Here is a 27,648-nt window from a genome sequence, read left to right on the forward strand (position 1 = left end):
TTGGATGTTATGGTTATAGTTTGATGTCAAATTATAATGATAAGACATAGAGTCCTAGGCTTCGTGATCCTAATGCCCCTAGAAAAAAATGGGCAAAGCAAACAGTCCACTTTTCCACTGTTAACTATGTGTCAGGCAGATAATTTTGCAGTTTTCTCACTGGATAAACTCCTGAGCTGCTGTAGGGGTCTTGAGTCATTCTTCTGTTGCCTTAGTTAATGACAGATTTGTGGTACCAATAAAATCTCTCCCTACCCGAGCTTTACCCAGGCCTGGTATTGATAAGAGACTCCAAGAACTCCACCACATATGGGTCTGATCAGGAATGCCCCTCCCACATCTGGCACCAATTACCTGTGCTCACCCAAGCCCATTCTTAGGGAATAGAATCTTGCCACTTGAATTGCAAATTTTGAGTGTGTTCCTTCCCCAACACGCTTCCCTCACCCTCAGGTTGGCATGAGTTTCTTGCATGTGAGGACAAACCTCTGTCTGTTGATGTTGCCATAGTGTGGCTATGCTGCATTTTGGCTGTTTCCTGCATCACATAATAAAACTCATGACTGTATCATTTTCTTGTGTATCAGTTTTCTAGAAATCTCGAATCCAGGTATATGCTTTAACCTGAGCCATGAGGTCACCTTGGTTCCAGTCCAGTTAGCTTACTCTTTGTTCCCTGTACAATCCTTAACACACTACCTCTTGTATACAAGCCTTTGCATCAATAATCCTGCTCCTCTGGACTACAGGCCCTCCTTATTTCTGTTTCACAGAATGTCTAAATTCCTTAACAGCCAAGCTTGGGTGCCACCTTTCCCGATCCCCCTCAGGTGTTATTCATCTCTCCCTCTGGAAATTATCTTGTATTACTTTAAATATACTTTGTATTTATCCACCTACTTACTGTATTTGCTCAGCAGAATATAAGTTTCTTGAAGTTGGGCATTGTTTTATTTTTATCTTTGTATACTTAGCACCTAGCTAGCACTGTGCTCACACTTAGTAAGTGTTTAGTAAATGTTTGTTAATTGGAATTCAATTGAAAATTAAAAGTAACCCAAAGGACAGTACACGGCAAACCTAAATAGCCCACAGTATTACCAACAATAAATTGGTGGAGTTAAAGACAGCATTGAGGACAAGAAAAGGAGATGAACTGGCCATGTTGCAAGAATTAGACATGACAGATGGGTACATCAGTATCCTTCCAAACATTAAAAGAACCAGGGAAAGCTGTCTCATTTGTTAAGGGGATTCCCTATGGTGGACTTATGTAAAGTTAGGGTTAAGAATCTTACAGGATGAGCGTAGTGATAATGTTAAAATTATAAAGCCACCACAGTATTAAAGTTGTGAAGATAATGCAAAGGAATAAACTTAAGTATAAGGAGATAATTTCCAAATCCTAGTAATCTCAAATCTTATAAAAATCTAAGTAGGCTACAAATCTAAAATAAATGATTCAAATTCAAACTGAAATGAGTTTTGTATTATTTGCACTGTTGCTCCTCATCCTTACCAGGTAAATAGATGACTGGAGAAAGGAATTGTGAAGACATGAAACCAGATTGTCTTTTGACTGGAAAGAGGCCTACTTTGAATATACTTCTCATAGTCTAATATGCAATTCTTACTGAGGTGTAAAATTAAAATGATGTCATATCAGCAAAAGCAGTTTGAATCCTGAGCTACTCACCTGCAGATTGTTCTTCTCTGGCAATTATAATAGCAGTCCTAGCAGCTTCTCTGTATTGTTTTAGGGCCATGTATAAGCGGAACAGATATTTGGCATCCTTAATTAGAATCACATAACAGAAGCTATAATTAGGGAAAATATCACTTCCTTTACAGATAATTAGCTAAAAGCAAAATAGCTGGAGATCAAATGAAAATGCTGCATTTCAGCTGGAATAACATCTGTTGACAAGTAGCTGACAGTTTGTATTGATTACAGTTAATTTGTCAATTTTTTTAGAAACATCCTAGATAATATATATCTATGCTTTCAGAAGTATGTTTTATATTATAATATACCATTGCAAATAGTTTAAAATTAATCCTGTGAAAATTATATTTCACATATAAAATTTGTTGTCCATTCTTCATCCATTTACATTTATATTCTTCTAATATTATATTTATATTCTTCATCCATTATGCTACATAAGAAATGATGAGCAAGATAGTTTCAGAAGAATCTGGGAAGACTTATGTGAACTCATACAATGTGAAATGAGCAGAATCAGAACACTGTATATGGTGACAGCAATACCGTAAGGATGATCTACAGTCAGAGACTTGGATCAAGACAATGATCCACGACAATTCCGAAGGACCCATGGTGAAAAATGCTATCCGCTCCAGAGAGAGAACTGATGAACTGTGAATGCAGACGGAAGCATGCTTTTTTGAATTTTACTTTTATTGTTTTATTTTGTCTTTTCTTTTGCAACTTGGCTAATATGGAGAAATGTTTTGCATGATCTCACATGTATAATCGATATCCAATTGCCTTCTCAAGGAGGGGGGGGAAGGGTGGGAGGGAGAGAATGTGAAACTCAAAATTAAAAAAGAAAGATTGTTAAAATTTTTACATGTAATTGGTAAATACTTAACAAAATAAAAATGATCAAAAATTATATAATAAATTCAACATCTCACTTTCAAAACTTGTGTTTCTTCTTGCGTGTCTTTCTGTTCTCTTCCTTCTGCTTAAATATATACATCAACAGTCTTCTGCTGAAAAAATATATCCGTGGTCTTCTCTTTTTGGGTATCACTATTGCTAGCCTCCCACTCTTCTCATATTCTCCAAACCCAATTAAAATAAGAAAAAACCCCCCTTTTTTTAAACAAATAAGCACAATCACAAATTCAATGTGTCTTTCTGCACCGTGAGTCCTTTTGGGTACTTGCTTTATATGTCCTCTAGAGACATGATTGCGCATGCTATGATCAGAATTCTTAAGTCTTTCAGAGATCTGTATAAATTGTTCTCTAGATTCTGCTTCTTTCACTCTGCATTAGTTTACACAAGATTTTCTAGGATTTTCTGAAAAATGTTTCCTTTTTCATTTCTCATATAATATTCCATTACATTTGTATACCACTATTTGTTCAGCCATTCCCCAATGATAGGCATTCCTTACTTTTCAGTTTTGCTTTTCATTTTTTTCCCTATTAATTGCCCCTTCAGGATCTATCTTCCAAAGGTGGAGTTTGTTTGGCTACAAACTATTCCTTCCTCACTTGGTTGGTAACCATTATTCTCCCTCCTAATAACTCTCTATCCCCACTTGTTTCCAATTGCAGTGGATATATTTCTACACAAAACTGTTTGGGTGTATACACATACATATATATTTCACCCTCCTTTTATCCATGTCAGATAAGACTGAAGTTATTCTCAACTTGTGTCATCTGGGTTTCTGTACTGACCTCCACCTATGGAATATGTCTATGCTAAGAACTTTGGTAGATTTTAGTTGCTGTACCTCCCACCCCCATCTCTGAAATTTAGAATGCTGAATCTTCAAGGCCTTCTATGGCCTCTCAGGACAGAGAGCTATAGTTCTCAGGATCCTGGGCCCAGGGCAGGGGTGGGGAACCTGCAGCCTTGAGGTTACATGTGGCCTTCTATCTAGATCCTCAAGTTCGGCCTTTTGACTGAATCCAGATTTTACAGAACAAGGCCACATGTAGCCTCAAGACCGCAGGTTTCCCACCCCTGGACTAGGGCATGCCAGTCTGAGTGATATCATGCCGAGACTGATCATTGCCATTCCCAGTTGCTTACAAAGTCCACACTGTGGAATTCTGAACTCCTTGGTACTTTTTTTTTCTGTGTTCAAATTTAAAATATATATATATATATATATATATATAGATATAGATATAGATATAGATATAGTTTCATTTTCCCCCAATTACATGTTAAAACAATTTAAAATATTTGTTTTTCTTAAACTAAGAATGAAAGAAAGTGAAAAATAGCATGCTTCAGTCTGTAATTCAGACAATATCAGTTCTTTCTCTGGAGGGGGACAGTATACTTCATCATTTGTTGTTTGGGATTGTCTTGGATCATTGTATTGCTAGGAATAGCTAAGTCATTCAGAGTTCTTCATTGTACAACTGTTACTGTGTGCAACATTCTCTTGGTTCTATTCACTTCACTTTGCATCAGTTCATGAAGTCTTTCCAGGTTTTTCTGAAATCATTCTGCTCGTCATTTCTTATAGCACCATAATATTCCATAACAATCATAGACCATAGCTTGTTTAGCCATTCCCCAACTGATAGACATCCCTTCGGTTTCCAATTCTCAGCCACCTCACAAAAGAGGAATATTTTTGTACAAATAAGTCCCTTTCCCTTTTTTTTTTGATGTTTTGGAGATATAGACCTAGCTGTGGTATCACTGGATCAAAAGGTAAGCACAGTTTTATAGTCCTTTTGGCATAGTTCCAAATTGCTCCCCAGCATGATTGGATCAGTTCACAACTCCAGCAACAGTGCATTAGTGTTCCAATTTTTCCACAACCATTCCATCCCTGGGACTTTCTTGTAGGAGGTCTCTACTCTTGCTGCTTCCAGACATAGAGTAATTCAGGCTACAGATATTTCTTCTCTTTTTTCTTAAGTACCAACAGTCAAGCTAAAGTTTATTTACAGTCTAAGAATTGTGGTTCTTAGTACCTCTGCCACTTTTTCCTTTTTTTCCCCTCCTTCCCTTCCAACTTCACACTAGAAAAGGTTAACATTTGACACACACATATATGTGAAACTATACAATACAAAGTTCCATATACCAGTTCTTTCTCTGGAGGTGGATAGCATCTTCCTTCATAGGTCCTTTGGAGCTTATTTGAATAGTTTCATCATTCACATTTTCTCTCTGAACCATACTGCTGTTACTATACACAATGTTCTCTTGGTTCTGCTTGTTTCACTCTTCATTATTTCATGCCAGTCTTTCTAAGTTTTCCTAAAATCAGCCTGCTCATCATTTTTCACAGCACAGGCATTTCTGACCCATCTCCAGTCACACTGAGAGGATTACAGCTCATTCACCTGGCTTTCCTATTCCTCATGGGCTTCTAATTTTTTTTAATGTAGTTTGAGGTGAAAGAAATCACGATAGTTTTCTCGCTGGATTTCTTGACCATTATTTGGTCTAGGGTTATTTTAAGGTTTTTGCTGAAGTAGTTATATGAAAGCTGGGCTAACTGCCATCTTAATATGAATTTTCAATTTTTTTCTGTTTTTATTTTGTTTTTCATTTTTTAAATTCTGAACTTATGAAATATCAAATAAAATCAGTATTTCCATATTCATTGTAACACAGAAGGAATGGCTTTCATATGAAACCGAGAATACCTACTAATTTGGGCTTGATTTTCTAAGTGTATATAAATTCAATATGTAACTTTCAAAGTTGTCCTGCTTGAGTATGAGTCCTTTTGGCCTTCCTTCTGTTCTCTTCTCATTTTGGACAGAAGGGGAACCCTAATCTAGTCCCTCTCTCTTACTCAATTATTTCTTCAGGTCTTCCTTCTTTAGCCAGTTTCTTGTACTCAGGCAGATACTGGTCCACCAAGGCACTGTAATTCATGTCCAATAGTTTGGTGACATACTCGTGCACCAGCTCTGTAAGGCTGTCTGTCTTAGCTGGTGCCTGAGTTTGAGACTCTGCTGTAATCTCTCTTCACCCAGTCACACAAGGAATTATGCCAGGGATTATCCTCATGGCTGTAATCTGCTGATGTTTTCAATGGGAGCTACAAAGGTTTGTACTCTTGAGGCCATCCTTAACTTCTCTTCTCCCTCAACCCTCCTATCCAATCATTTGTCAAGTGGTGTTATGCCGACACTCACATCATCTTTTACATCCATCCTTTTCTCTTGATTCACGCAGTGTCTAGTCTAGTTTAGGCACTCATCACTTCTCACCTGGATGACTACAATAGCCGTCTAACAAGTCTCCTTACCTCTGGCATCTCCCTTTTCCAATCCATCATGCATTTCTGCCAGACTGATATTCCCCAAACACGGGTCTGACCATGTCACCCTTTATACAAAAATCTTCAGAGTCTCCTTTACTACTTCTATGATAAAATACCGACTCTTCAGCATAACATTCAAATCACTTCAAGTTTATCATCATCCAGTTACCTTTCTTCGGCTCTAACTTCCATATTATTCTGCTCGCTCTCTGTTCTAGTCAAGCTGGCCTGCTGGTAGTTTCCTGCATACAACATTTCACCTCCGTCTCTGTGCCTTGCACATTGTCCCTATGTCTGGAATGCTCATCCTCCTCATTTCTGCCTCCTTAAATCTACAGCTCAGGTGCTGTCTCCTACATATTGCCTTCCCTTGTCCTCTAAGTAATGGAATTTCTTTTTATGGAAATAATTTTGTATTTTTTTAATATACTTGAGAATATGTTGGGCTCCCTCAATAGAATGTAAACTTGAGATCAGGTGACTGTTGTTGTACCTAGAACCTTGTACAGTATCTTGTACGTAGTGGGTACTTAATAAATAAATTTGTTGAATTGAATAACCCAGTACTTTTCCTTAATAATGTGTTTATACTTTATGTTCTTCCTGGAATACTTCTCTATGGATTCTTAGTGAAGGAACAGAATATATCCTTGCCATATAGCATTCTGTCTCTTTTCCTTGCAACTTTTGAATTTAAAATAACATATACTTATGCTTTTAGCATAACTGGCATAATATTTTCTGATTTTTTCAGTAGAGTTACCCTTTGAGATAACTGTCTCAGTATTATCTAGAAGGAGATTTCAATGTATATCATCAATTACAGTGTCCATTTTAAATGACAAATAAACAAAAATTCTTCCAAAAGCTAAAACACAATCAGAGGGTAGAATGAAATAAAATCTCATAAGCAAGATCCCTAAAAAGTTAAGTGAAATAAACGATTGTAATACCTTAGGCATACCATCACTCTCACCCAGGAGATAGTCTATTAGCTGATTAGTTAAAACTTCATCCTTAGCGTGCCCAACCTATTAAATAAAATCAAAGAAAAATATAAATTTCCTGTAGTATATTATTATATAAAGCATGCAGAAAAGTATATGAAAACATCTTCATTATTACATATTTCTTATTTACAAGCAGCAGATATAAAGCATTTGAAAAAAATCTCATTCAGAATAATTGACTCTATCTAGAACAAAAAGTCCTAGAAGTCACTGAACATTAAGGTTGGAAAGGATATTACACATCATCTAGTCCAATTTTCTAATTTCTGGTTAAGGAAAATGGTTCTCAGAAAGCTCTAAAGGACTTGCTCATGACCACACAAGGAGTTAGCAAACTTCATGCTAGAGCCTGGACTAGCAATCAGCCCTTGTGACTTCCAGACCAATGCTCTTTCCCACTTCCCCACACCACACTTTGGGGATAGCATCTAGGACCTCTCCTTCCACACACAGCATCCAGCCCATACTATATGAGTGACAGTCGCTCGTACACTCTGCTTGAATACATTGTGATGTATAACAAACGCTAAAATGTGGGTTCAAAACCTTTGTGTTTTCCTAGAAATGGATAAAAAGATTAAATGGTAAATTATATTAGAACGCATAATACATTCTATCTTGAAAGTGTCTTATTATGCCAGAACTAGATAGATTTAGAGAATTCTGACAAACTTTAGATCTCAGGGGAAAAAATTTGATCTTCTTCATTAACTTGAATAAGGCTTTGAGTGGGGTAGTGGATACAAAGCTGGTTGCAGAGTCCAGAAGACCTTGATTAAAGAGTCCCACCTTTCATACAAACTAGTTGTGTGGCCTAAGGCAGTAACTTCAACCCCAGGTCTGGCCCGCATCACCTCAAAAACATCAGCTTGAAAAGTTTCTTACTGTTTCAATTGCCATCTCTATTGCCAAATTATCTTCTGAGTTTGGACATTTCAAGAAATGTTTAAGTGCCTGAAAGAAAAAGAGATTGGCAAGGGTGACCTTAGAAGTCAGTAACTACATGCTAATATGTAAGAGCAATAGCCAAAATAGACGTTTGATTAGTTTTGTTATTGTTTAAAGTTAAAGGCATTATCAATTATTTTTAGAAAATATATGTGGAGCATTTCAGCTACAAATTAAACCGAAGTTGTAAATATAAGAACAAGATAAATTTTTGCTCCTATGTTAGTCAAGTTAAAATCGTTAGTATACTACTTAAAACAATGAAACAATGATTCTTTTTAATTTAATTTTTTCAATTAAAAAGCAATTATTTTCTTTCACCTCACTCTCTCACCCCTTTGGAAAAAAAAACTAAAATATATCTATTTATATACACACACACACATATATATGTTTCATTCTGTATCCTGAGTCCTTAATCTCCTTTTTCAGGAGGTAAGTAGAATCATCAGTTCCTTGGAATCGCATTTGGTCACTGCGTTAATCAGAATCTTAACTTTTTCAATGCTGTTTGTATAAATTGTCTTACTGATTTTGCTTACTCTGCATCAGTCATATGAGACTTTCCCCGTTTCTCTGGTACCACCCCTTTTGTCATTTTTTATGGCACAACATTATTTCATTAAATTCATACACCATAATTTATCAGCCATTTCCCAATAAATGGGAACCTTCTTAGTTTTCAGTTCTTTGCCTAGAGTTGTGCTACTATATTTTTAGTATAGATGGGTCCTTTTCCACTTTCTTTGATCTCATAGGGGTACAGGCTAAGTAATGACATTGCTATGTTAGAAGATGTGCACAGTTTAGTAGCTTTGGGGCATAGTTCCAAACTGAGAAGCAGTAATTTGAAAATCATTACCAAGGATTTGCAGTTTCATGGCATTTTGTATTTTTCTTTCTTTTTAAAACTATTCTGTACACACACACACAAAGGATGATTTCCATATGTACAGCAAAATACAAAAAGACTGTATGTGAAACCATGAATTTCCATTTCATTCTATACCTACTGAAACCCTCTCCCTCCAATAAAAATGAGGGGGAAAAACCCTTGTGAAAAATAAGCATAGTGGAGCAAAATGAACTCTCATTTGGCCATGTTAAAAAAATGTGTCTTTTTCTGCACTTTGTTTCCAATACCTGTCAGGAGGTGGGTAACATGTTTCATTATGGCTTCTTTAAAGACATGATTCGTCATTGCTTTAGAAATAGCTGTCATTCAAAGTTGTTTTTCTTTACAATATTGTCCTTCTACAAATTATTCTTATAGTTCTGCTTACTTCCCTCTGTATCAGTTCATACCACTTAGATTTCTCTGAAATCACCTCTTTTATAATTTGGTATAGCATAATAATTTTTCATTACACTTATATAACAAAATTTGTCAATTCATTTCCCAATGATGGGACATCCTGCCACCCCCCCCCCCCCACCTCCATTCTAGTTCTTTACTTTTTTCTCCTTTTATTTCTCCCTTCAGGATACAGACTCCAAAGCTGAATTTGTTTGGCTTATAAAAACTCCCTTCCAGTTACTTTCACCCTTCTTCACTCTGCTCCTTTCCCATTTGAGATACTGTGTTTGTTAAATCTTCCTGTGTGCATTTCAAGTAAGAGTGAAGTTACTCTAATGTCCATTCTCCCTAGCCTTTCTTCCATGTTTATGTATTCTTTTTATGCACCCCAATTATAAGAAATAGCAAGTTCCAACTCTTTCTTCCTCCCTGATACACTAGCATATTTCTTTTACCTTCCCTTCTCTTTCTTCTCTTAAAATCTTCAGACCACAACCAATCTACCCCGAAAGGACACCTCTTTTTCTTACTTAACTTCATGAAGGCCCCTTCAAGTCATTAAGGTTCTGCCAGGAGAAAAATTTATACAATAACAATATTGTAAAGACAAAATACTTTGAAAGATTTAGGAACTCTGATCAACACACAATAACTAACCACAATTCCAGGAGATTCATAAAACATGCTACCACCTCCAGAGAGAAACGATGGACTCAAAGTACAGATTGAGGCATGGTTTTTTGTTTGTTTTGACATTGTGGAAATTGGTTTTGCTTGCTTACAAAGGTTTATAATGGGTTTTTCCTTTCCTTCTCAATTGGGGGGAGGAGATAAGAGGGACAGGAAAGTAAAACGAAACTGAATTTTAAAAAAGAAGACAACGTTCTGAAAGGACAGCTATTCTCCCCTTAATAAAATGTTAGTACATCATCTACATCATCGTCGTCGTCGTCGTCGTCGTCGTCGTCGTCGTCGTCATCATCATCATCATCATCATCATCATCATCATCATCATCATCATCATCATCGACAGCCCCTTCCAGTTGTTCAAATAAGTTCCTTTCTAGGTTTCTCCTGATTTCTGTGTTTGTATTTCATAGTTACCATTTAGCTCTGGTCTTGTTATCAGAAAAGCTTGAAAGTATTTTTATTAAAGGTCAATTGTTTTCCTCTGCAGGCTTATACTCGGCTTTACATGGTTAAGTATTCTTGGTTGTAAGCCTATTTCATTTGCCTTTTGTAATACTGTACTCAAAGATTTCCTTTGGTTTGTAGTAGAAGCTCTGGGTGTTGGGGCCTCTTTCTACTGCCTCCTCTGTGCTACGTTTTTGGTTCCTTAGTACCTGAACTACCTCTTTTCTAGATACTTACAGTATTTTTTTCTTTGATATTGGGGCTCTGGATTTTGGCTATGATATTTCTGGGACTTTACTTTTTGGGGTTTCTTTGTATCTTACTTTGACCTCTAGTCCTAATAGATCTGGGCAGTTTTCACTTATAATTTCTTGAAGTATACTGTCCAGGATTTTTTAAAAATCTTAGTTTTCATGGAGCCCAGTGGTTCTTAAATTGCCTCTTCTTGGACCATTTCCAGGTCAGTTATTTCTGATATTAGGCACGTTATATTTTCTTTTATTTTCTTCAATATTTGATTTTGTTATAACATTTCTTGTTGTCTCATGGAATCAACGAATTCTGTTTGGTTTATGCTAGTTTTTAGGGAGTTTGTTACTTGAATAAGGTTCATCAATTTCTCTTCCTAAGATACTTTTTTGTCCTTCTCTTTTCTCTAGATCTTTTAATTTCTTTTTTAATCTCCTGCTTCATTTCTTTCAGATAGTCATATAGTCCCCGTGGAAAAGCAATTTGTTATTATCTCCTTTCGGGAGATCTCTGAATAATTTTTTGTATCAATTGATGTATTTGTTTTACTAACTTCTACAGTTTTAGTTCTAGAATTGATGCTTTGTGTGAGGGCCAGACCCTGCCCCTGCCCCTGTTGAGCTTTTAGGTAGGAGTAGTTAGCTCTGCTTCGTATCACCTTAGTTCCCCTGTATTTCTTCGATGACCTCCACATCTGGGTGTTAGGTCCCCCTAACACCCACTCTGTATCTTCAGGTACCTCTCTATAGCATGTCAGGATGGACTGCGAGGAACCTCAGAGATTCTGGGTGTCTGGGCTGTCATGGTCTGAGCACTGTTACAGCATACTGGTCCCTACCACTCCTTGGGGCCTTCAAAGGTTTCAGAGCTCCCTGGGGCTTCCTCATGAGAGCCCTCCACACTGCTGTCTTCAGACCCAGAACTCTGTTGGTTCTGTAGTTTCCACATCATGCTAAGAGGCTACAAGTTTCCTCTTTGTGCTAGTGCTGGTTTTGCTAATGGCCCTACTTTCCTATTGCCCGGGGGCTTCTGGATGACTTTTTGTTTCTGTTCTGGGTGCAGAAGAAATAATTCACTATAGCTTCTCATTGGATTTCTTGATCATCATTTGGTCTGGTGTGAATTCCAGGTTTTTGCTGTAGTAGGTGTGTAGGAGCTGGCTGCTCTGCATCTGTTTAGGAAGCCATCTTCACATTTTACATTTTTCTCAGTGAATATACAGAATAAACAGTTTCTAAAAATGTCTCAGTCACAACTGGTGCCTGAAGCATAATAGATGCTTAATATTTTTTAAGCAGGAAGTAACTTGGGAAATGGGAAAATCTAGTTAATACGCTGAAGATTTATGTTTCTTCTGATTTTTGATGTTAAAGGATATTAAAATGTTTCCTAATTTCAAAAGGCATAATCCAAAATTGGGTTCTTTCAATCATTTTACAAAACTCACTCAGCAGTTACTTCCAGGCACATGGCACTTAAGAATTATAGGAGATTCAAGGAAGTATCATACTGTCCCTCTTCTCAAGGAGTTTAGGTCTGAGGAAACACACTATATGCAGTTCGACAATAAAGTAATGAAACTATTTTAGAAATCTAAAATGATCATTTCATCACTTTAAAGTTCCACTCATGAAAAGTTACATTACAGTGTAAAGCAGTATATGACTTAAGTGTGAAGCAAATAGAATGTATAATAAATTCTATGGCACTTCAGAGAATTAGGTAGAATTTGATTGGTAGGATTTTTCGAGAAAGGAGGGAGGAAGGCCTACCAGTTGCAGGGGACGGAATAAGGAAAGAATGAGATGTGTTTAGGAGATAGTGAGTAGGAAACTCTGGTAGCAGCAGAGGGTTCAATGTCAGCAAACAATATAATATTAGATTCATGCTCTTCCAAACCCTTTCCCCACTCTTTCAGTTGTGAATCCTATGCCTTCATTCTAAGCAGATGACAAAGGACCTTGCCTCTTCATTTACTAAGATTTGTTATCTGCCATAAACTCTCTCAATTCCTTTCTTATGCTTTTATCCTCTCAGTGCCCTCACCCATCTTTTCCTTCCGTCCCAAGAAGCACAGGAAGCTCTCCTCCTTGCTCAAGTTAACTTATTTATCTATATTCTCAATCCTATTCCCTCCCATTTTCTTCATGATTATTCTTCATCAATCTTAACTCATGTCAAGCATCTTTAATCTTTTTCTTTCTATCGAGTCCTTCCATTGAATATACAAACATATTCAAGTCTCCCCAACCCTTAAAAAAGGCCCTTCCCTTTCACTCTTACCTTCAAGCTGTCAAGTTCTCTCCCTTTCACTACCAAACTACTGTGAAAAATATTGGCCCCTCACTAGTTACACTTTCTCATCAACCATTCATTCGCTGAATTCTTGCAGTTCATTTTCTGTTCCCAGAATGCTGAGACAGTTCTCTTCCAAAGACCTTGTTACTAAATCCAATCATTTTTTTCCTTGACCTCTCTGACAATATTTGACACAACAGACCACCACCAGCTTCTTGATGCCCTTTCTTCTCTTGGCTTCTGTAACATTATTCTTATGGTTCTCTGCCAACTCTCTGACTGGTCACTCAGACTCCTCTGGGTCCCTTAAATATAGGTGTTCCCTAAGTTCTGGCCCTGGGTTCTCTTCTATACTCTTTCTACACTCTTATCTTTCACTAATTTCCCTGATGTTAGGTTAAAGAATTGGGGCTTCATTTTGCAGGCAAAAAAGAATTACTGAGGTTTCCTGCACAAAACCAAAGAAACTCAGCCTTAGGAGGGAGCTCTGGGGCTATCCAGTCTAATCCATTCCTGAACAAAAATCCCCACTATAACGTAACTGAAAAGTCATCATCTAGCCACTGCCTGAAGACTGTCAGTGGGGTCTTCACTATCCGTCAAGGAAGTTCATTCTACTTTTGGATAACTCTTAGTGGTCAGGAAGTTTTTACTTATGTCAAGCCTAGATTTTCCTCTTTCCAAATGTCCACCAGTTCTGCCCTCTGAGGCTAAGCAGAACAAATCTAATCTTTTCTTCCATGTGACAGCCCTTTCAAATAGTTGAGACAATCATTATGTCCTTCCTGGGTTGTCTTCTCCAAGTTCCTTCAACTGATCTTTATATGGTATGATGTCAAGGCTGTTCAATCTCTGGTTTATCAATATCCTTCTCAAAATTGTGATATCAGTTCTTTGTATAAAAGATGGCTCTCTGGAAGTTCCCCTTCCAGAGGAAAGAAATATAAGGAGAAATCTAGGCAATATAAAAACAAAAGATATAAATAAAAATCTATTTAAAAACAAAGAAACAAAAAATGAACTACTTGGGACCAAATGTGATCTTGCAAGAGCAGACTTCAGTAGGACCCTCTCCTGCCTAGTCCTGGAGTCTTTGCCTCTCTTCATGAAGCCCAAATGTCTAGCAACTTTATCAGGAATCAAAGTTTGGTTCTCTTTCAGTTTTTACCAATTTTATTCTGATCCTTTTTTTTTTTTAATTTGGACATCTGCCTACAGAACCTCTCTAAGTCTCCAATCTTTCAAAGATTCCTGACAGTTTTTTGGGAATTCCATCTGCCACTTCCTGAAGTACTCTAGGATGTATGTTTACATGATTTCCTCCCCAGGAGAATAGAAGCACCTTAATGGTAGAGACTATGTAATTTCTGTCTCTAATTCATAGTACCTAGTACACAGCTTAGCACACAGTCAGTGCTTAATAAATGCTTCTTGATCTCAGAGACAGATTATATGTATCAGGCAAGTCAACTTCAATCACCACCTGAAACCTAAACAGAGACAGCCCAGAACCCCATGCTGAAAAGTCCCAGCAAATAGCAGAGGCCCCCATATCACTAGCCCTGCTTGCAGCTCAGCAAGCTAAACCATCATTGAGAGGGTCAATCCTTGTAGAGAAATAACCAGGCAACTGCTTCTGTAGGTGCTACACACCCTGCTTCTTCAGCAGTCACAGTTACTGAGAACCAACAGAAGAAGATCCTTGCCACCAAAGTCTTTGGCATTGCCACGTGGATGAACATCAGAAATAGATATGGTTTTATCAGTGAAAATGGCATTGAAGAAAATGCATGAGCATCTGCTTTGTGGATGTCCCCTACGGGGCATTGCCACTTGCCCCTGAAACCTCCCCTATTGTGTCATCTGCCCATATCAGAATATGAGCTTCTGGAGGGCAGGGGCTATCTAGCTTTCCTATTTGTATCCTTAGCACTTAGCAAGGCTCCTCGGACACAGTTAAGTGCTTAACAAATGCTCTTCTGTTCATTCATGAAAGTGGTGTTTTAGCGAGATTGTTGGCAATGATAATACATTCAAGAGGGAGAAGAGTAAGGAAGCTGTGAGAAGGTTGTATTCATTGTGGCAGGAGGTGATAAGAGTCTGGCTGAACTATGGAACAGAAAAGCGATGGATCTGACAGACATTAGAAAAGCTTAATGAGAGCCTGAACAAGGCATTGATCAAAGAGCACTGAAGTTTTGACTCTGAGTCTGGGACAGTGAAGGTCATATTTATTTTTTCCTTGGAACCCTCAATTTTTTCCTTTAGCCATTTCTATGAATTCTGGTGGTATTCTCCTTTGTAAATACTAACCCGTGCATATTGGCCACATAAGAAGAAGAATTTTCCTGCTTGAAGATGCTTCTTTTCTCCTTCAAAGTATACTGCAATGCTCTGGTAGTCTTCATTAGTAGTGTCTGTAGAACCTATAACACAAATTCATTGAGTAAAACATTCTCAAGTTAATACTTCGTAAAGCTTTGATAAATAATCTACATAATATTTAAAAATGAAGACATCATATGTATTATAACTTGTAGTTTTGTAAAGTGGGCCATGTATCAACTTTGCTATCAGTACATTCTCTCTCACTTTTCTAGTGATTTCTTTATTCTATATAAAGCAATAAATGAGGGGGGAGAAATTATTAAAATTATGAGAGAATCTGGCTTAATTAACTACCACTCTCAGTGATTTTTATGAATCTAAAAAAATTCATTCTCATTTACAGATTTAAGAGTTTATAGGAATCAGCAAATTCAACAACAACTTAGACCTAACTTTTTCCCTTCTTTCAGCAATTCCTTAAGCAATCATAAGGATGGGAAGGAAATGTAGACAACCTTTAAGAGGCAAAATTTCATATGGATATATAGCATCTACATAATATATACACACATATACATACATGTATATATGTGCAGATATGTATATACACATACATATATGTATATATTTGGTATATAATAAGATCCCTGGCTTGGTAATCAGGAACTTTGCTACTATGAGAACTTGAGAATAACTTAATTCTTTTGGGCTTCAGTTTTCTCATCTATAAAATGAATGTTTTTAGAGCCCCCTCAAGCTGTCTAATTTTTTTCCTTTCACATTTCAGGTTGGATCTTAAGTACCTCTAGCTCACAGTCTGAATCCAGACAGGATATGATAGTTCTGAACATCTGGGATAAATGAGGGAGATGTAGATAGGTGAGAGGGTATTAACTGAATACTATATAACTCCTCTGCCTAGAAGTGTTATTTTTTTTTTTATTTTCTTTGATCTGGGAAGAGCAAAGCACATTTTGCTTAAAGGAGGTTTGCTGGCAGCAGTGGCTGCTATTTCAATAAAGCATAAACTGTTATAACTGCGGGAGGAATTACGTCAGGAAAACCCTTATTAATTTTCTCTCAAAATATGTGTGTAAAAAGGAACAAGTTGGGAGAATATTAGAATCTTACTTTTAAAAATCAAAGGACTACAATAACTTATACATTATACTTAATGTAATCTATATTCAGTTAATAGAATACCCCATAACCTTCTCTAATGGAGAATGACGCATGTTTGGAGTACATCTGTGTCCTTAATTGATACAGATTCCCCATGCAGAGAGGCTAAGGAGCCTGCTTTTGGGAGAGTCATGATGACGCGGAATGGAGGGGCTTGAGAGAGACTATGGATTATGCATCTACATTCTGTAACTGGATCAATTTGCTAACCATGTGGTTAGGAGCATCCATTTTCTACTGGCTTAGGGTGAGCTCAGCTCAGAACATCTCATTTCTCACCGGGTTGCACTCTTTGTGACTTCGCTGAGCTTTCCTCTATGCACCAGGAAGCTCATTATTGGGAAAATCTCATCTTGGAATATCTCATCAGCCCTGGTACTCCACTTCATTACTGCCCTCTCCTCTGATTGGAGGCTGGAACCATGAACTCCAAAATCCCCAATTAAGGAGGGAGCTCAGCTCTGAACCTCTCATTTCTCACCTGGTGCTATTTTGGGACTTCTTTGACTTTTCCACGATTCCCCGTCATGTACCCCAGCTCCCAACCCTCTGCCAACTTGATTTTCAGCTTCTTTTTATCTGTTTTCTTCCCTCATTAGACTGTAAGCTCCTTGAGGCCTTGAAGACAGGGATTGCTTTTTTTTTCATATGTGCATCCATAGTGCTTAGCACATGCCTGGCACATACAAGGTGCTTAATAACTGTTTATTGACTAGTTGACTGAATCAGCCTCAGTCTAGTGTCTTTGGCTATTTTCTCTCTGGCTGTGCTCCTATCATAGTTGGACTCCACTCAATGCATCTGGTGAGAGACAGTGTTATAAGGGGCAAGGACTTGGGGCCTTCTCCATGTTAAGTCCATGGGGCCCTTAAAACACGGGTTTTGGTCCTTGGCCTCTGCATTTGTTCTTTTTTGTTCTAGGCGAGGGAGGTAGAGCCTCCAGTCTTGTGAGTGTTGAAAGGTCAGAAGTGTGCCCTGGACACCTGGCAGTCCAGAGTATGGGTCTGCACCCAATGCAGCACTGATGCCCCAAGGAGCAAGGAGTGACCTTCAGGACCCAGGCTAGCAGGAGCTGAGACAAGGACTCATCTAGCAGTGATACTACCTTTGGAAATGAATTTGTTAGGACAAATATGATGCAGAACCTGGGCTAGGTTTGAACCTACTCATCCCAGAGACTGAGGTGGTGTAGGGGACAGCATGGCCCAAGTACTGGGGGAAATGTCATACTTATTCTGGTTTTATCTTTGGAAGCAAATGTTCCTTTGTAAAACTGGACTGATTTGAAGCGGTCAAATGGGACTGAGATGACCACACAGTCAGTCCATAAGCATTTATTAACCATCTTCTGTATGTCAGACAACTGTGCTAAGCACTGCTAGGTTTACAAAAAAAGGCAAAGGACTCCTTATTCTCAAGGAACTCAGAATTGAATGGGAGAGATGACAAGCAAACACATATGTATAAATAAGCTACACACTAGATAAACAGGAAATAACTAATGGGCAAAGGCATTAGAATTAAGAAGAATTGGAAAAGACTCCCATAGGAGATAGGATTTTAGTTGGGACTTGAAGGAAGCCAGGGAAGTCAGGAGGCAGAGATAGGGAGTAAGAGCATTCCAAGTGTAGGGGACAGCCAGCTGAAATACCTGGAGTCAAGAGAGGGAGTGTTTTGTATGTGGAAAATCAAGGAGGCTGGTGTCATTGAATGGAAGAGCATGTGTATATATGGGGGTAGTATAAGGTATAAGAAGACTGGAAAGGTAATGAGGAGGAAGGAAAAATAGGGTTTGAAGGGCTTTGAATGCCAGAGGACTGTGTATTTGATCCTGGAGCTGGTGGAAAGCCACTGAAGTTTATTGAGTATGAGGAGGGGACACTGGCACCTAACAATGTGAACAACAGAGCTAATGGGAGTTTAAGTTAACAATAACAGAAAAGAGACTTTCCAAACTCCCCAGACCCTGAGGGGAAAATATAGCCAGCCTAGATTTGGAAGAGATCCTATATACATGCATACATGGTAACATGTGCAAGTTCATCCAGGATAAAATTGGACCCTGCACATTTGTGGGGCTCCATGGAGAGATTCTCTACATAACGCCCATACAAGCTTCACAGTGTCTCCAAGCTCCTTCTTTCTCACATCATACAGCTCTCTTGGAAGCAAGCTCTATATGGGGAAGCTGCATTAGCCAAGCACACGTTAATATACTCTAAGCATTTGCCTATCTCCATTACGCTTCATTATTTCTCTGAAAAACAAATTACAAATAGTAAACTGTCATGAAAGACAAGGGAATCTGGAATTAAGATTTTTTTATTCTTATTTTAATTTTTTTGGGTTTTTTTGGGCAGGGCAATTGGGGTTAAGTGACTTGCCCAAGGTCACACAGCTAGTAAGTGTAGCAAGTGTCTGAGGTCGGATTTGAACTCAGGTCCTCCTGACTCCAGGGCCGGTGCTCTACTCACTGCACCACCTAGCTGCCCCTTATTTTAGTTTTTTAAAAGAATTACATGTTTTTGATACTCTATAGCTATCTTAATAAAGTTAAATCACAATGGTACAAAGTTTACTTGATGACTTCTAATTGTAACTGAAATATGCAGCTTTTTTCCCTAACCCCTGCTATTCCTTACTCCTTTTCCATTTTCTCATCTCTCTCCAACCCTATCCCTTCCATTTCCTACCTTATATTTGGTTTCTTCTTTCTGACTTTATCCTCAGTCTTCCTCAGGGTTGTACTTTTGTTTTTAACTATTGGGCACCTATCTCTCTGCAATCTAGGCACTTAGGGAAAGATATTAAATTAGATTAATTCAAGATAAAAGAATGTTTTCTGATTCTTTCTTGATTGCCACTTGAATGGTGAGAGGATTAAGAAGGTAATTCAAAATTTTATGACTCTCTCCCTGAACAGGGATCATAGGTACATAGATCTAGAGACCAAGCATTAGTAATTCAACAGTCTAGATACCAACCAAACATCCTGATTCCAGGCCTGAGGACTGAAAGTTGTAGTATGGATACACTGCATGGAAACAGGAAGTTTTAACAGCAGTTCATGAGATAAATAAGTGGGTCTTGTCTTATTCAAATATGAAGGTCATAAATTTGTTCACACTTTGTTCAGTCATTTCAGTTGTGTCTGACTCTTTGTGACCACCATTTGGGGTGTTCTTGGCAAAGATACTGGAGTGGTTTGCTATTTCCTCCTCCAGCTCATTTCACAGATGAGGGAACTGAGGCAAACAGGGTTAAGTGACTTGCCTAGGGTCACAAAGCTAGTACACGTCTGAGGCCACATTTGAATTCAGAAAGATGAGTCTTCCTGACTCCACACCTGGCATGCTATACACTTTTGCCACCTAGTGGACATGAAGGTCATAACATGTAATTTAATGCACTACTAGATACAATGCAAGGACATTCTCTAGGTATTAGAAAATTACAGTGTGTTTCTGGATTCAAAACAACACAAAAAACCAACCCCTTTCCTCTCAAAAAACCCAAATAAAAATCTGTTTCTATATTTTTCTCATCAACCCCACTGCTAACTACCACTAATATTTTGTCACAAAAAGGCTTTCTGGACATTAAATAATGGCTTATGATATTAGGATGGAAATTTAAAGATTTCAATGATTTCTAAGTTTATCAAATATATAAAGAATTTGCATTAAGTATCTTGAGAATAAGAAGTCTCTCTTTTTGATTCCTCCAAAATCATAGTGACATAGCTTTAGTGATAGACTAATTTCTACTTATGTATCAATCGTCAACAATGCATGCCACAGATCATCACAATACGACTATTTCATTTGCTGACTTATTAATACTCTTCAAACAAAAAAGTGGCACATTGAAAACAACACATTTTCTTTACCACTCAGGAGTTTTACTATGTCATTGTTAAATACCAGTCAGGTAAATCTTGGCCTACATCCAATGGGGCTAAATAACTGAAACAATAAATGGATCGAATTATAAAGTGGTCTCATCTACAAGGTCCTACTGAATCTAGCCTTAGAGTAGAGCATATAGGAGATCAAGCACACATTTTTAAAAGACTTATTTGATCAATTAAACTTTCAGTATCTAGTTTTTATTTTTAAAAAAATTAAAAGTAATTAAAAGTAAAAATTTAAAAAAGCACTCTGCTTACCAATGATATCTGCATAGATTTCCATCTGATTGTGCTGCTGGGCCAGAGCAAAGGCTTCATGATTACATTTGGACATAACAAGAAACTGGATGGCAGAGCCATAGTCACCCAACTGAAGAAAGAATCTAGAATAAAATAATTTGCTACAAGTTAGATTATGGTTTGTATTAAAACACAATCTGTGATTTATTTAAAAAAAAAACAACAAAAAAACCTTTCGAGCTCCCACTGTGATAAACTGTTTAGACAAATTATGTAAAACTTTATGAGCATAAGGGAGGGGTGGGTGTGACTAGCTAGGATGATATAGTCACAGAATTGTAGTCAGCAGGATGAAGTTTTCATGGGTTAATAAGGTTTATCCCACTATGATCCCTTTTTTTTGATCCCCAACAAGAGAATAACAGGAAGGGATAAGCAAACCAATTAGCCATGATCCTAAGGTCTTTAAAAGTAGCTAAGCTCAAGAGAAATTTCATTCTTTAAGAAAGAGTGGAAGAGATTAGTAGTCTGGAGTTGTTTGTGGAGGAGACCCTTGGCGGGGGGCTCTGGGGAAGGACCAAATTTTTTGATCCCTTGCCTTAGAAAAACAGTTCTACTAAAAGTACCGATACCCTAGAAATGCCCCTCCACTTAGCTCACCTCGAAAAACAAAAACAAAACTAACAGAAACATTTCGATGTCTCATTTTAAGCCAGGAGGAAAACCAACATTCATGGGAAAAAAGATGTTTTCTCCAAGTCTTGGAAAACAGAACCAAATCTGTTATATCTAATTTTTTTCACTTGGAATCCCTATCGAAAGGCTTTCTGGAAAGGTTATGATCATGGGATCATGGATTCAAGCTAGAATGGACCTCAGAGGAAACTAAGTTGTCCAAGTTACCCAGGTCCTCTGACTCCAAATTCAGTGTTCTTAAATGATGTGGCTTGAGAATGGATGTTGAAGGACTGAGGACCTTCTGAATCAATGTTATAATGCTACAAAAGGTTGTAAGAGGACATACAAAATACTATTCTGTGAGGTATCTGGCCAGGAAAATGAATGTAAGCTAGTAGAGGTGACTCTTAATAGAAAGAGCTTCCAAAGTAGAAGGAATGCTGAACTCTATCCAGCTGAGAATTAGCTCTTTAAATTTAGGATATTGGGGAAATGATATTAGGGCTAAAAATAGGGCTAAAAAAGGAAAGTGAAGCTAGGTGAGTGTATCATTAAGGCAATAAATGCAACATCTATGATGTTTGTGATTATGCCTGTATAGTTCTGTATCAGAGGATATAAGAGACTCTCCATATAGGAGGCAGAAGAAGTAAAACATTTATTCCGACACCAGAGGATCAAATCTTAAAATCAATGACTCCAATTCGACATAGCAATTATATCCCCAAACCAGTAAGTCCACTTCATCATAACAGCAAAGAACTTAAAGCACAATATCACAGAAGGGACTCAAGTCATCCTGTAACCTTCCCCCCTGCCGGGGCTTTCCTCTAAACACTAAGGAATCCCAACTGTCTGCTTGACTGCATTCTCTCCTTGCTCAGTTCTCTGGTCTCTGCAGCTCCCTGGTTTCCACTCTCTGCTCTGCACTCTCTCTGCAGCTCTGTTGACTCTGAGTTCTTACTCCTTCTCCTTGGGCTGAATTCTGAATTCTGGCTTTTCTTCTGACTCCTGAATTCTCACTCCTCAATGGCTATTTTCTGGGTATAGAAACTCTTTTTAGGGTCTGAGGGTCTCACACCTATCGTGACCTAATTAGCAAAAGGGTGTGAGCCTGGGGCTTCTCAGCTAGTAAGTAAAGGGTGTAAGGCTGCCTACAATCAAGCCTCTCCTAATCAAGCTTCCCTTAACTGGCTCCACCTGTGAAGCTTCCCTTAACTAGCTCCACCTGAGGCCTACTGAATGGGTGGGGAAGATCTTTAACACCACAGTGAGTATGGAATTTTTTTTCTGAGCAAGAGTAAGAAGTAAGCCTAGTTGACCTGACATCAGGAGAAAACCTAGAAGGTTAGTTGAAATAGTTTACCTGGCTACCATTTTGGCTCCATCAAGAGACTGGGTTTCTCTGACAATTCGAACAGCTTTTTCAGGATTATTAAGGTGATCCAAGTAGATACGGATTACACTGTTCCATTGCTTTGCATTTTCATAAGCAAGAACGGCTTCTTTATATCTGTAAGAAATAAATGACCACTGTATAAGCAGACTTGCTTAATTTAAAAAAATTAAATTTTATTGATGCTAAATTTTGTCTTCGCATCACAGTCATTTCAACACCTCCTAAACCAACTGAACTTTCCCTTGAGATAAACAATTAAACAAAAGCATCCAACACAGTGACCACATCTGAAAAGAGATAATGATATTCTTTTCTTGCAGTATTCCTCTCTGCCATGAAGGAGAGGGTGTGTTTGATTATCTGTCACCTGAGATGTTTGCTGGTTTTCAAATTCTCAGAGTATGACTTCTTTTTAACTAGTGATCCTTCTGTTCCCTTTTGTTCATATTGTATTTTATTCCTTTGGTTCTACTTAATTTGTTCTGCATCAGTTCATACAAATCTCATATTCCTCTGAATTCTTCATATTAATCATTTCTTAGTGCACAATCATATTCCATTATATTCATAAACCACAGTTTGCTTGGCTACTCTTCAGTTGGTGGGCACCCACTTTGTTTCCAGTTCTTTGCTACTATCAAAAGTGATTTAGAGCATGTTTTAATTTCATTTTTAGTTCCAGATCTTTTTGTGAAAACTGTTCATATCCTTTAACAACTTATCTACTGGGGAGTGACTTTTGGCATTTTCAACATTTTTAAAGAGTTTTGAATATGAAGAGTATGAATATGGATATTCCTCTTCTTTGCTCTGCCTCCACTTTATTCGTATATTGATAGTTAACTTGAAAACTTATATAAAAATTACACAATCTAGAAAGTATACAAACCTTCCATCTACTTCTTTAGCTTTGGCATACTGTAGATGGATCTTGGGAGAAGAAACATTAGGTAGAAGCTCGCCAACCTTTGCCCTAGAAAAATGGTACAATAAAAATTTAATTATTCATTCATTCAAATTAAAAATTAACTTATTACTATGAATTCTTGACCTATTTTAAAAAAATCACCATGATTTTTCAAAATCTCAACTACTGATTATATCATGGAGTCAATAACTGGTTTTTTCTTTTCTTGAATAGAGAATAGAAAGAGAAGAGAGGGTTTATAAGTCTTTTCTGGACATTTAGTAATTTAACTGATTTAGGATTTACCCACACCAATCACCACCTTCAAAGACAACAATTTTCAACATAAGATATTTAGATTCAGTCAAAGATAAAAAATGTATAGAAAAAGGTAAAGAAAAGAGGGGCATGAGTAAAGAATTACTGCATGAGGAGAGTTGGAAGACTAAATACTTGATTCCATACGTCTACGCATACGGTGGTGGAATATCAGGGTTGGAAGAGCAACTTGAAAATAATACGGGTAAAGGCAGAGAAGTATACAGGTGATTATTATGGAGTAGAGGTGAGTTAAAATATATATATTTCTAAATATTATATTGGTAAATCCTTACCAGTTTTTACAGCGAATGTAAACAGATGCTGCTTTGTCATAGTACTGCCCTTTTTCATACAGTTGGGCTGCTTCTGAGAATTGCTGCAATAGGAGAGTATTGTTGATATTTATGAAGAATAGGACTGACTCATTTTCTTCAAGTGAATATTTATATAAATGAAAAAAATACCTTCATATTTTCCAGAATAGCACCACAATCCCTTTTCAGGAGGCGACTTGGGTGTTTGATGGCTTGGTTAACCCCTCGTCGAATATCTCCCATTCTAAGAGACATTTGAGCCACTCCAGCTAGACAGGCTTCATCATGTTCTAGGTGCTGGAAGTGAAAAACAAATACTTAAACCACTCCCTTAACAGAAAGTTATTGAAGGGAAAAATGATGAAAATTCACCAGTCCCAAACTGGGGAAATGATATTGCTATGATTAATTGAATCGTTTGAACAATGTTTTGAGGAGATGCTGAAAAGACATTTATTCATTGTTTTGTTTCACATCTGCCAATTGTCAGAGTACCAATCATTTTCCTTCTTTAGAAAACTGCTTTTTAAAATTTGTTTTTATAAATTTTTAAGTTAGATTTGTCAGTGTCTCGTCTATGATACAGTGTTACATTTTATATAAAATTCTGGACATAAAGCTCATGGGCCATGAAAAAGTAGATTAATAAGAGAAAAATGATTAGTCTAGCTTTCTTTTTCCGGTATAGATGCTTATAAATGGTAAGTCCAACAAGCAGTTACTAAACACTTACATGTGATGTGCTGGGGATACAAAGACAGAATGAAAAACAGATATAAAATTTGGTGGAAAGGAGGAAACAAGGAAAAGCTTTCCATAGGAGATGGAATATGAAGTGATTCTTGAAGGCAGCTAAGGAATCTAAGGTGGAAGGTAGAAGGGAGTGCATTACTGGCACAGGAGACAGTTTGTGTGAAGGCAGAGAGACAAGAGATGGAGGGCTGTGTTCTGTAAACATGAAGCAGTTCAGGATGGTTAGAACACTGAGTCCATAGTGGGGGGTGATGGTACAGTAAGCCTGGAAAGGTTGGCTGGAGCCAGATCGTGAAGGTCTTCAAATGCCAAGCTGGGGGGGATTTGTATTTTATGCTGGAGGCAATAGTGAGTCACAGAATTTTCTTGAGTGATCAGGGAGAAGGGAGTGGAACTGTTCAGATCTTTGCTTCACGAAGATCACTTTGGCAGCTTTGTGGAGTACATGGATTGAAGCCAGGGGAAGAAAGCAAGGAGGAAAGCATGAATGAGGTGCTTCAATAGGTCAGGCAAGAAAGGATGAGGGCCTCTATTAGGGTGGTGGCCATATGAGTGGAGAGAAGAATTTATAATTCTTTGGTCTTTATTCAAGGTTACCTTATTATCACCTGTTATTCCTTTTTCATAATGAGCCAAAGCATTTACATAATCACCCCTAAAAGAAAAAAAATCATAGTATAGTTTAGTAAAGTAAGAATATTATGTTCACATATCTTACATTAAGTTTTTTATTCCCATATCTTCCCAGAATATATATCAACACATCAAGACTCTTTGATTTTGTCTGTGTGGGAACTCCTTCCAGTAATACAGTTCAAAAACAGGCTCAGGAATAATTTCTAGGAAACAAGCAAGTAATATTTGTTTGAATACCACTAGTAATACTTATTTGTAGAATGAAGTTAAGTTGATGAACACACTTCCTTTCTTGAGAATATTTGAGGCAAACTAATTCACTTTCCTTCAATTCAGTTTAGTTGCTTTTCGCAAGTGTTCCCTTTGTGCTCAATGCTATAAGAGACACAAATTATTGTTGGTAATACAAAATAAATAGAATACATGGTCAGATCTCAAGCTGCTTAAACTCATTAAAGATAGAATCAATCAGAGGCGTAGTCAAGAGGCGTAGCAAAAAGCAGCTCAGCAAGTTCCTTCCAAAAATCCTCTGAAGAGATCTAGACAATGCACCAGACCAAATCCTGATTGGGGGAAATTCATGAAATTATCACAGCGAATCACTTTTCCAGCCCAAGTCAGCATAAAGAATCAGGAAGATCTGTGGCCATTGGGGAAAAGGTTTGACTAGGAACGAAGTCATATGGAATGCTTCAACACAGGGAGAGGCTGAGTACCAGGTCAAGAGGAGATCCCATATTTGTACTGGGGCACTGAGCTGGGAACAGATGCTAACTGGCAGTTTTGTTGTCCACTACTCATTTTTGAATGCATTCCAGGTATGGAGCAGTTGCAGTGGTATACCTGAAGAGAAGTTTGAGGCGGGAGAGGCAAGAGAAGTGGTGAGGCTAGGATCACAAGGGCACAGCAGGGTCTCAGTTCTAGGGTTTAGCTTCATCTGAAGCCTTCAGAGAAATAACTAGGGCAGGAATCCCAGACCAAAGGAAAGCCTAAAGTTCTGTCCCTTTGAGCCAGCAGAGCTTCTCAACTGGCTGACAGGGGATGATTCTAGAAGTAATCTACCAATGCTTGGCCACAATGCCAGATCAAAAACTTGCAGAGCTCAGATAAGGGAGCAGCAATCAATGTTTTCTATGGATCAGACCACTTTGGGAGTGCTGGAAAGCTTGCAGGTCCCAGCCTGAGTTGTCTCTGAGATTCTAGAATAGCGCAACATCCAATATTTCAGCAATAGGATTGGCCTAGATTTTTCTCACTAGTATTGCACAGAGATACCTTAATATAAAGTCCAAATTTAAGAAGTAGGTTGGAAGAATGAGTAAACAAACAAAAAAGAATCCTACCATAAAAAGCTATTATTATTATTATTACAGGGACAATCAAGACAAAACCCCCAAAAGAGGATAATGACTCTAAAACATCTACAAACAATGCCTCAAAGGAAAACATAGCTGGGATACAAATTCAATTAGAATTTCTAGAAGAGAAGAAACAAAAGTTTAAAAAATTTATAAATAAAGAAGAGCACTAGAAAAAACTGGAAAATTGGTGAGAATTATGGAAGGAAAAACTGGAAAGGGAATTAACAGGTTGGCACAAGACATAAAAAGTCTTGTGCAAGCAACAAACTGTCTGAAAATTAGAATGGACCAAACAGAAGCCAATTACTCTATGAGATAATAAGAAATATTCAAAGTTAAAAAAAAGAAAGAAAAGAAGAAGAAAACCTAAGGTATTTCACAGCGAAAACAACTGACTTAGAAAACATGGAGAAAAAAATTAAGAATTGCTAGACTAACTCAATGCTATGACCAAAAAAAGAATCTGGACATCATATGTTAAGAAACCGTAAAAGAAAACTGTGCAGATCTCTTAGAACCAAGAGGACAAAGTTGAGATAGAAAGAATCTACTGGTCACCTCCCAAAAGAAACTTCAAAATGAAAACTCTCAGGAACATGATAGCCAAAATCCATAGGTTGCAGCTTGGAACACAATATCCCAGAAGGCAAAGGATATAAGCTTATAGCCAATAATAAC

General features: G+C 37.6%; 1 protein-coding gene across 1 annotated transcript in view; it reads right to left on the reverse strand.

Annotated features, from left to right (window-relative positions):
* WDR19 (WD repeat domain 19) overlaps positions 1–27,648 on the reverse strand; it is an 87,839-nt gene that overhangs the window by 18,228 nt on the left and 41,963 nt on the right. The window contains exons 20-29 of the mRNA XM_036762333.1: positions 25,571–25,628; positions 24,371–24,517; positions 24,200–24,282; positions 23,568–23,651; positions 22,646–22,792; positions 20,620–20,744; positions 15,255–15,367; positions 7,901–7,969; positions 6,959–7,036; positions 1,697–1,793 (exon numbers count right to left, since the gene is read on the reverse strand). Of these exons, the coding sequence (XP_036618228.1) occupies positions 1,697–1,793; positions 6,959–7,036; positions 7,901–7,969; positions 15,255–15,367; positions 20,620–20,744; positions 22,646–22,792; positions 23,568–23,651; positions 24,200–24,282; positions 24,371–24,517; positions 25,571–25,628 (1,001 nt within the window). The remainder of the gene's footprint in view (positions 1–1,696; positions 1,794–6,958; positions 7,037–7,900; positions 7,970–15,254; positions 15,368–20,619; positions 20,745–22,645; positions 22,793–23,567; positions 23,652–24,199; positions 24,283–24,370; positions 24,518–25,570; positions 25,629–27,648) is intronic.

Source organism: Trichosurus vulpecula, chromosome 6 (assembly GCF_011100635.1).
Source record: "Trichosurus vulpecula isolate mTriVul1 chromosome 6, mTriVul1.pri, whole genome shotgun sequence".
NCBI lineage: Eukaryota > Metazoa > Chordata > Mammalia > Diprotodontia > Phalangeridae > Trichosurus > Trichosurus vulpecula.